The 11,155-nt window shown below is 49.4% G+C and overlaps 1 protein-coding gene and 1 pseudogene across 1 annotated transcript; one reads left to right on the forward strand and one right to left on the reverse strand.

Annotated features, from left to right (window-relative positions):
* Positions 1-215: 215 nt before the first annotated feature.
* On the forward strand, positions 216-1,445 carry LOC119339516 (annotated as a pseudogene).
* A 7,846-nt stretch (positions 1,446-9,291) lies between these two features.
* LOC119341454 lies at positions 9,292-9,883 on the reverse strand. Its single transcript, XM_037613327.1, has one exon. It carries the CDS (start codon positions 9,733-9,735, stop codon positions 9,565-9,567), a length of 171 nt encoding a protein of 56 aa, XP_037469224.1. The 5' UTR covers positions 9,736-9,883; the 3' UTR covers positions 9,292-9,564.
* Between the last annotated feature and the right edge of the window lie 1,272 nt (positions 9,884-11,155).

Raw genomic sequence — 11,155 nt, forward strand, 5'->3', positions numbered from 1 at the left:
GTTTCTACTGTGGATCATGCCCAAGTGCATCTCTATCTGCCTACTACATGCGGTCGTCCGGGGAGGCGCCGCTGCGACGGCATGTTTACTCAACCATAAACCCTAGATCACTATGTGTGACTAATATCAACTAGCATGTTACTTTAGACGAGGAGATTAGATGGCAAACCTTCGGCCGTGGAGTAGACAGCGGCGACGTGCAACACGAGGGTTAGATGGAAGACGGCGGCGACGTGGAAGACGAGGGCCGCGGTGTAGACGTCGCCGACGTAGGTCGACGCAGGGCCGGATCCGCGGCGTGCGGGCGACAGCGCGGTCAGTCGCAGCCGACAAGCCGTCCGACGGCGACGTGCAAGACGAGGGTTAGATGGAAGACGGCGGCGACGTGGAAGACGAGGGCCGCGGTGTAGACGTCGCCGGCGTAGGTCAACGCGGGATGCATCCACGGCGACGTTTAGATGCGGCGTTGGATGGGGTTCAGCCGGGGGCGATCGCACAGTTGGAAAATGGACGTGATCGACGTGCGTGATCGTCGGGCGGACGAGAAGATCGTGCAGCTGATTTTTTTCCTCTACACGCGCGGCGGACTTTTTTTTTCATTCGTCAACGTATACAGACGTCGGTCTATACGGTATGATAGGGGGTGGGCATACGTTTCTTCCGTATGACCATTATGCCCTTATACGTTTTGTGGGGGGGGTCTACCGAAGCAAGCCTCATACAATATACATGCACAAATTATATGTTCAGCGTTGAAGTCAGGGCGTAGCCTCCATTTCTCGCGACAGCGGCTAGGTCAACCAGGCGGCGACGGCGGCGGCGGACCGGACCTCATCAGCGCCCTCCCCGACGACCTGCTCCTCCTCGTCCTCGCCCGCCTCCCTTGCGCCGGCGCCGCCGCGCGCACCGGGGTCCTCTCCCGCCGGTGGCGCGGCCTCTAGGCCCATCTTCGCCGGATCGTCTTCCGCGACATCGCGTTCGACTCGATCGAGCCGGCGCTCGGCCGCGTCTCTCCCGCCATTTCCCTCCTGGAAATCCATGTCCCACCGCCCGCGAATCGCCGCTGGTCGACTAACGTGGTCGACACAGCCCACGTCAACTCGCTGCTTCGCGCCGCCGCGAGGCTGGAGCCGGAGGAGCTCATCTTCAGCCTTTCATCGGACTTCATCGGTGATTACCCAGTCGTCGATCTGCCTTGCTTCCACCGTGCCACTTCCATCCAGCTCGGTCTTTTCGCCGTCATACGCGTGCCGGCCGGCGTCGAGTTCCCCGCGCTGGAGACACTGTACCTGGCGTGCAGCATTGACGCCCTCGACTCCGGCCTATGCGTGCTCCATCTCAGCAGCACTGAGTTGAATGGTGACCACCTGAGGGTCAACTCAGCGTCACTGCTGGAGCTTGTCGTGGACAGCAGATGGACACGCAGTGTCAACGTTGTTTTTTGAAACAAGGCAAAAGATTTGTCATTTTCATTGATTAAGGAGAAGAGAGTTTCCCGGTTAATTAGAGAAAAACCGGGCGAAAACCTAGATACAAACCCCATAAGGGGCACACACGGACGACCTGGCCACAACAACGCCAAACAGTCGACCCCAACGTCGAGGACATGGCAGCTCCGATTTTGCTGACGAGCATCACAGGAGAAAGTTGCAAGCCTCGCACCGACCTAGACCAATGCAACACCCTGAGAGCGCCGCACGCTGAAAACCGCCCTCATGGAGTCATCGTTGCCGCAGCGGCCTCGCCTCCCGCAACTCCGACTTCTCTGTCACAGCCAGAAACCAGCATGGGCACACCCATTGGCGCACCGGACCTTCGACATCAAAAGGACAAGCCGCGACTCAGGCTCTGCTCGCCATCATCATCGTTGCCACACGCGTCGCAATGCCACACCAACCTCACCGCCGGCCGGGCACCTGCCGACCGCGATGTCGTGCACGTCCAGCCTGCAGGAAGCACAAAAGGGACCAAGATCTCCAAGACGGCGCCCCCAAGAGGGAAAACGACGTTGAGACGACGCCGCCGCCTGATCCAACCAGGATCCTGACTTTCGCCCGGAGATCTTGACCCGAGAGATGAGGATGCACAAATCACCACGACGACGCCTCCAAGGAAGAAAGCGACGCCCACGAGCGCCGCCGCCGCCGGCCAGCTAGCACCGGCCAAGCTTTCGCCCGGATCAGCAACACCACCACTCCCACGCGGTCGACCGACGCCAACCAGCACCTCCACTGACTCGCACACCCCCTCCACAGCAACCGCGCCATCGCCACGCAGGGACCACCACCACGCCTCGCTGCCGAGCCAATCGAGCTGCCCAGACATGAGACGAGCCTCCCTCCACCAAGCACACCGCGGCCGCCGCGTCGCCCGCGCGAACTCCACGGCCGCCGACACATCAACCACCGTCCCGGGGCCGCCGCCCCGGAGTCCAACATCGCCACGCCAGGCCCGGGGATAGGAGGTCGCCCCGCCGTGTCGCAGCCACCGCACCACGCAATCACCGCATCGTAGCAGGAAACCACCACTGGCAGGCCGAATCCGACCACGCCCGGCCAGATCCGGCCGCAGCCAGCCCTCCCGTGGACCACCAATGCTCCACCGAGGCTCCCGCGCCACCACGCCGAGCGGAGCCGGAGACCATGACGGGGAGCAACCTTGGGCTGCAGGGGCCAGCCCGGAGCAGCGGAGTAGCGCCGCCCCCGCTCTCGAAGACAACGACCGAGAGGTCCCGCCGCCGCCGCACCGCCAGGGCTTTGCCCGGCGACGCCTCCGGCGGCGGCGAGAGGAGAAGGAGGCGCAGGGGGGCCTGCTCGAGCTTGCAGGGGCGCCCCGGTGCGGCCCGGCGCGGCCGCACGGGAGCGGGACAGGGAGAAGGGAAGGGCCCGACTCGAACTCCGCGGGGAGAGAGAGCCAGTGAAGACGGCGCTGGGCTTCGGGATGGATGGAGAGAGGACGCCGAGAGGGTCCCGGATCTGTGCTTGGCTGGGCCGGAGGTGGCCGGAGGAGGGAGATCAGCCGGCGGCGGCGGCGGTCCCTGCGCGAGCGCGAGCGCGAGCGCGAGAGCTACCTAGCGCGAGAGCTACCTCCAGTGTCAACGTTGTTGCCCCCGTGCTTAAGCAGTTGACCATGTCCCTCACCGCCTCAAAGATCAGCGTCGTCTCCGTCTTGGCGCCATTGGTGGAGAAGGTCTCATGGAAATGCTGCTATATGAATGGGTGTATTACATTTGGTCTTTGGCTGCTTGAGCAGGTGACGCTACAGACGGCAGAGAGACAAGGACAGCTCCCCATGCTGCACATTCGTGCCCACTGCGTGCGTCCTCTCAACTTACTGCAAGCTCTGAGTAAATAAAATTTTGTGAGTGATATATGTATATCCTGCTCCTGCCAAATTGTTTTTTCAGGACTTGTCTGTTTATCAGGACTCAGGCTGGACGGAGCGAGCGGGCTTTTCGGCCCGCTCGTGGCCCGTTGTAGACCGGACCGATCGGTCCTGACCCGTTGAAGAAATTGGCCGGTCCGGTCCCTAAATTTCAGCCCGAAATTTACTCGGTCCGGTCCGGTCTTTAACCGGTCCGACCGAGCGGACCGAAGCTGCAGATCGTTCCTCGACGTCGCAGCCGCCGGTGACGCACTGGCCATGCCCCGCCCCGTCGCTGTTCACCAGAATAAGTGTAATTTCGTCAATTGAAGAGATAGGGGCAAGAGGTAGGAGACTCTGGTCACGGGCTGAAGTTTCTTTCCTATTATTCAGTCCAACAGAAAAGAGAAACGGGATTAGATCCGATAATCACGGCACCATCCCACGACTAACTCCACGCTGTCGTTTCCCTTTATTCCACAATGTTGTTTCCTTTTATTCAATCCAACAGAAAACACAAGGAAACTCCTATTCCTACGTAAAAGGCTTACCAAATCTGTATGTGCAATCACGATTCAGTTTCGTCAGTATCTTCAGTATTTTCAGAATCTTCAGTATTTTCAGCAGCGGCAGGCCCTGATGAAGAAGCCCCCCAAAACACGGTGGTGATCGTGGGTCATCGCTGCCCCACCCGCACAGAGAAAATCATGGGCCGTTACTTTCTTTCCTTCTTTTCGTTGATCAGATGATAAAAATAACCAGAAAAACGAGGTTTGATCCGTCAATTACGGCATCATCCCACGACTAACCCCACGTAAAACTTGATCCTCTAATCACGGCCAGGACAGTACGTACAAAATCGTTGACTCATGCACGCGTTTAATTGCTTACATGTAGCGGAAAAACTGCTAAAGAACATACGTGCGCATGCAACAATCACGGCCCGCCCAGCGCCACCGCGTCCCGTTGCTGCCATGTGTGAACCGTCGTCGTTCTCAACCGTGTCCAGGAGCTCGCAGGAGTCGTCTCTCGCGGCTGCCATGGTCATGACCTCGCCGCTGCCGGTCCTTTCGGTCCGGCCCGAGCTTTACCTCCGCCGGTCCGGTCGAGGAAAAGAGGACCGCCGCTCTTCTCGGTCCAGTCCGGTCCGGTCCGCCGCCGGCCGGTCCAAACGGTGGCTCGGTCAGGGACCGGATCGGCCCGGACCGTGTCCACCCTGAATCAGGACGAGGCGGATAACTTTAAACAACAGATAGAGAAGCATTAGGTTGCTGCCTTCTCTGTTTTGGAGCTACATCTCACGACAGAGGGGCATGTTTTTGGGTCATTGGTATTTGAGCTCTTTGGGATAGATCGAATTCGTACTGATGTGCGGAGGCTTAAGGTTGTCCTATCAAGAAAGGTAATTCTCATCTCTGATTACTTATCTCAACAATACATTGTGTAGTACTAATTGACATTAATTTTTGGTTTTAGATGGAAGAAGGATGCCTACCAGATTATTGTCCTTGCGAGGCCACAGATTGGAGATCCCAAACTATCTCCTTGACTGCTCTCAAAGAAGTGGGGATCAATGGCTTCGAAGGAGAGGATCATGACTTTGATTTTTTTAAACTGATAGTCAGATGTGCGCCAATGCTTAATAGAATGATTGTGAAGTTGTCACAGGAGGCCTCCACAAATAATGATGTGTGCGCAAAGATATACAACATCTTTGGGGTGTATTCTTCGGTGGAATGTTGTGTTTATCATAGCTCTGGTGAGTATATGTTTGGCATGTATGATTAGCGTGCTCGTAGTTGGAACAGAGTTATAATTGTTAATCCTTGAAAGATTTGTTGAATATGTGGCATTGGAATGCCAATTGTAGAGTTTGTGCTTGTATCCCAATTATTAGCCAAGTCAAAATGCTATTTCTGCCAAAATTATGATCCAACATCTGCATATTTTTATAGAAATAGATGCTAAATGGTAGAATGGGTGATAAGAAAGTTTCAATATTTTTACGCGGGCTTACTTTTGCGTTTTGCAATCTTATTTAATAGAACGAAATATGTATTTGGCAACCCTGTGACATATTGCAAAAACGCCACACCACCTGGATGCCGTCCATTTCAAATCCGACGCACGACCTGGATGCCATCGATTTTTTGATCGTACGGTCGCGATCTCGCCACTGGGTTGCTGGAAACGGAGAAGATGGAGTAGAGACATATTTACGCATGCATGCCACCGCGAAGTGAACGCGTACCGATTCGTTCGACCAAAGTCAAGCGGTTCCTTTCCTCTCTCACCATGACGCCATAAGATGGAACTCCTGTTCGCCGCCGTCGCCAATACTCTGTATTCCTCCACCTCGATCCCATAGCTCGTCCTCAATCTCACCGCCGGCCGGGCCGGTCGTCCCCGTAGACTTCTCCATCAACGCCCAGTCGTTCGACTTTGATCTCAACTCCGCCGCTCATCCTCGACCTCACAGCCGCTCCGCTCGTACACCGCCAGCTTGGCCGCTTTCCCCGTCTGAGCTGACCTCCGAGATCGTCGTTGTTCTGGTTCCCATCTGTGCTCGTCCTTGTTTTGCTTGTTCCTTTTGAGGTGAGCGAGGAAACTCCTCCTTGTAAACACGTCCGAGCTTGTCCTTGCCCTGCTCGCCCCATACAATAGCAGCATTCGTCTGAAGGTGCAGGTGCGGAAGCTAGACAGCTCCTTCGTGGACTGATAGGTCCGGGTGATGGCTGCAACCCTCCATTACATCAATCGTAAGGTATAAATTCTAGGTAAGATCTGAATTCTAGGTAGGTGAGTTTTCTGAATTTTGTTGTACTAGCAGAGTAACTAATTCTAGGTGGGTGCTTTTCTGAATTCTGATGTACTAGCAGAGAAGCTAGTAGAGAATAAGCCGCCTGAGTGTGCTGGATCCCCGTGTGCAAAAATGATTGATATATATGCACAGATGTAGAACATGTATCAGTGGCATAACCACATTATTATGATGTATTGCTAATCTGCCTTGACAGAACAGAACATAATCAAGATTATTTGTCGTTGTTCTTTTTCCCAAATTTTATAGTTTCGTCTGATTGAGTATGATTTCTTCTCCACATCTGGACATGATTCAGTTCAGCCATGAGCCATTCATACGATACTCGGCAGTTTTGATTGTCTTCGACGCGCACATGATTAGCTCATATACGGTGGGTTATATTTAAGTTGTGAACAAGAAGCTGAAAGTCCAAGCTCTGTTCTGGATGTGACCTTCCTAGACCATCCTGCTGCTAGTTCAAGGAACCATATAATGCTGCCTGGTGAGATTTTTCATCTAGTACATATGCAGAAACTCCATTAGCCTTCTATAAAGTAACATGCTCACATCAGAATGTTTGTTGTGAGAGTACTTGACCTGGGTTAGCATCTTAGCATGACATTCTAAACAAGCAAAATTACATTTTATTTCATTTCTGCTTGACGTGTCATGAACATATATTGCCCATATTAACCATATCCATATTCTATTTCTATTTGTTGAAAAAATAACTAGGGTAACTTTTGTGTAAATAGCACGGTAATATGTGCATTGCAGACCTGTAATGTAGGTGCAAACACCAGGATATTTTTAGACCCGAAGAAAAAGTTACTGAAAACATACCCATCGTAAATTCTTTGTAAGTAGTATGGTATATATGCATCATATACATGATAATTTACGTATAAACACCGTAGTAACTATCACCATGAGAGGATTGTTGAAAATATACTCCGATAATTTTTGTGTAAATAGCATGATAATATAGGCACCATAGACGTGATAACATACATGCGAACATCATGTTAACTTTGACCATGGGAAAGAAAATTATCGAAAAGATACACCTGGTAAATCAAGTGTAAATAGCATGATAATATACGCATCGCAGACTTGATAACTTAGGTGATAACATCATAGAAATTTGAACCCGAGTAGAAAAAATGTTGAAACATACCCCCCCTAAATTTATTTGAAAATAGCGGTAATATACGAACAGCATACCCAATAATTTGTGTAGTAACTTTGACCAAAGAGGGGAAAAGGTTGTTGAAAACTATACCGCGGCAACTTACGTGAAAATAGCACGGTAATGTATGAACTGCATACCCGATAACTTACGTAAAAGCAGCGCAGTAACTTTGACCAAGGGGAAAATAGTTGTTGAAAAACATACCCCGATAACTTATGTGAAAATAGCACGGTAATGTATGACCCGCATACCCAATAATATATGTAGAAAATAGCATATCGTTTTTCTTCTACTAAAAAAAGTATAGTAGTACCTTATGTTCCTCTATTCTATAGAAAGGATGATCTTTGTTGGCCTTGTTCTGCTGAATTTTGCATCGCTGCTACAAAGAAATCGATTGGTTTTGTTTTTGAAGGTATAAGAAATGAGAGTTTTGTTTAGCTGTATATGATGTTACAATTGTTGCTCGTTTGGTAGCTACTGATGAAATGAGAGCATTTTAGCTATACATTTTTGTTGCTAACAACATATGAAAAATATTGGTGACTTTTGTTAGTATCGGACGATAACTTTCGACCCCAACAAAAGGTTGATAACTTTGAAAAAAGTTCAGATTTTTCATGTCCTGATAACATCTGTGTAAACACCATGGTAACTTACATAGCCCATGCCTGATTACCTTTTGGACTTAGAATTTTTTTACTAAAACATATCCGGTAACTATTATGTGTATGATATGATATTTTATGCACCACACGCCTCATAAATTACGTGCAACACCATGATAAGTTTTACCGGGGAAAAACAGCCCCGAAAACTTCCGTGAAAATAGCACGATAATATACAAACTACATACCCGATTATTTACGTACAAACAGCGCGGTAACTTTGACTAAAGGAAATTTGTTGAAAAACATAACCCTGATAATCTATGTGAAAACAACACCGTAATACACGAATCACATACCTGATAACTTGCATACAGACACTGCGTTAATTTTGACCAAGGAGGAAAAGAAGTTGTCGAAAACATACCTCGATAATTTATGTGAAAATAGAACGCTAACATACGAACAACATCCCCGATAACTTACATCCAAACATTGCGGTAACTTTTTACCAAAAAGAGGAAATATTTATGTGAAAATAATACAGTAATATACAAACCACATATCCGATAACTGATAATATACAAAATCCGTACCTGATAACATAAGTACAGACACCATGGTAATTTTCTGGTAAGGCTACCAGTTTGGATTTTCAATGATCACAGTCTTTTATTTTTGTTCAATCTTGTCTCAGGAAGATACAAGTAGCATGTACATTGTGTGTAATCACTAAAGTTTGCTAGCTCAGCTCGAAATTTCATCCCATATAGTATGGGAGGGTCTGGGATCGATCCTCTGATGTCCCATTTTTGTCTATTTTTTAACTGCCGGCGGCCCAAAAAATCGGGAGGGGGGTCGTTCCAGAGGTGCGGGGTCGAAGGGAGGGGTTCGTTCGACAGAAAATCGGTGATGTCCCATTTTTGTCTATTTTTTAACTGCCGGCGGCCCAGAAAATCGGGAGGGGGTTTGTTCCAGAGGTGCGGGGTCGAAGGGAGGGGTTCGTTCGACAGAAAATCGGGAGGGATGGGATCGAAGGGAGGGGTTCCTTCGAGAGAGGAGGCGGGAGGGGTGGGATCGAAGGGAGGGGTCCTTTCGAGAGAGTAGGCGGGATGCCCAAAAAATCAGGAGGGGTCCTTTCGAGAGAGGAGGCGGGATCGAAGGGAGGGGGTGGTATGGTACTTTTGCAATCTGTCACACGGTTGCCAGTTATCACAGTCCTTAATAGAATATTGACACTCTTGTTTTCGCATATGTAAGATTTTCTAAGTTAGCTGGATATATAGAGTTGAACTTGAAATATTGATTTGTACCAAAGCCCAAGGTGAAAGAAAGAGCAACACATGTTACATGTTACTATTAGACATACATACATATAGGATATGACCCTTACATTCTTATTCAGTGACTGTTACACCCTCGCTGAACCCACACATCACACTTCTTTTAGCTAATTGACTCACATGAACACACTCCCATTCACTGACACAACCGACCATTATGTAGCTGAAAATTCAAGGACACCATACATGACAAGCAACTGACGAGTGCATGATAATGACCACAACTCACAAGGACACGGTAAACCGGTGGGTAAACTAACCGTAGCCCCCTCCTCCAAACACGGATTTAGATGGAGAGAGGGAGACCTGGAAGAAAGGCGTAGCCTTCCCTTGCCGATAAGACTTGCCTTTTTTCTTCTGCATCACTGAAGCACCCCTGCTCACATGCCGGCCTCCGGTGCACCCGGAAGAAGGCACGGCAAGCATGCTTCTGGAAATTCACACTGCTGAGAGCGCGACCAGGTAGCAGCAGCGTGCTCCACACTTCTTCTTCTTCCTCTTCCTCGACATCATTCACGGAGAGCTCTCTGTTTACTGTTTAGCTAGTTAGTAAGTCAGAGCAATATTGGTTTGCCCTTGCCCTGCCGTCCACTTATATAGGCATTTTCATAGCAACTACATCACCCAGGTCTCTGCTAGCGATTGGTCTGTTAGGGGATTGTTAATTGGTAATGGGGGATTCTCTTCTTTAGCCATGGTGAGGATTCTAGCATGTCTGCACCCACTTATCTTTAAGCCATTGGATTCTCGTGCTTTGGTTACTTTTTATGGGTGGCCATTATGGCCTTACCACTTTCTTAAGCGTAGGGGAGCTAGGTAGACTCCAATTAGGCATTATATGAGTGGTGGCTTTGTCTGGCTATTGCATATCCTCTCAGGAACAATTATCAGTGGACACTTGTCCATCAATAACAGCAGTTTCACACTTCTTTTCGAGACGAATGTCAAGGAATCACCTTCAATTGTAGGCTGCAAGTGTTTTTCTGTCTCCGGCTGCAGTCTCACAAGACTATTGTGGCTTGTCAGTTTGTCAAAAATGGAAGTAGTAGAGAGAAATAAACTTTTATGTTTTCCCTTGCAGATCAATTCACTGAACAGCTTCTCTGCTAACAAGTCTTCTCGGCCATGGGAGGATTTCACATGAGCATGGCAAATAATCCACCTGAAAAGGAGAACAATGGTCATATCACGGCCCCAGAAGATCCAGATATTATTTTAAGTATGGAAGGAGGAAGGAAGAAAGCAGACGACTCCCTATATAGTCTCTGTATGATTCATCAAGTGCAGTACAGCAATATAAAGCAAAGCAAAGTTAGAAAGAGTGGCAAGCTTTTGTAAAGCACCATGGTCCATTTGTGATCAGTCAGTTGAGCACGTCCCTGCTAGGAAGCCCCAAGCTGGAAAAGGAAACAAGAAATCAGCCGGGATCTGATTGTTTATTCATGGATCTTTGAACCTCTGATTGGGGTACCCACCTTCGTCCAATGCGGGGCACGGCGCGTGCTAAAAACCCGTGGAGGTGGCGTTTTCAGACGTTACAAAGATTCAATCACATTCCACATACCTGCCATTCTGAGCTTACACCGAACTCTATCTGATAATCTGAATCTGAAAGTGAGGCCTTCCACTAATCGATAGTTTGTCTTGTTGCAATGATCCTATCACCACTAACCGCTTTCAACTTGCATCTTTTGTCTGCCTTTTCCTCTTGCGGGATATGCTATTGTATGCTACGTACTACTAAAGAACAGATCATGGCCAGGGGATAAGACTTGGTGGACTGTAAGTGGTTTATTGCTCACCATCTCAACTTTAGTTCATGAAAGGTCAATTGCAGCTTTCTTAT

The sequence above is a fragment of the Triticum dicoccoides genome, chromosome 7B, assembly GCF_002162155.2.
Source record: "Triticum dicoccoides isolate Atlit2015 ecotype Zavitan chromosome 7B, WEW_v2.0, whole genome shotgun sequence".
In the NCBI taxonomy this organism is placed as follows: domain Eukaryota; kingdom Viridiplantae; phylum Streptophyta; class Magnoliopsida; order Poales; family Poaceae; genus Triticum; species Triticum dicoccoides.

Excerpts from the sequence above, each read along its gene's own strand:
- LOC119341454 (XM_037613327.1), bottom strand. The coding sequence starts at position 9,735 with ATGCTTGCCGTGCCTTCTTCCGGGTGCACCGGAGGCCGGCATGTGAGC.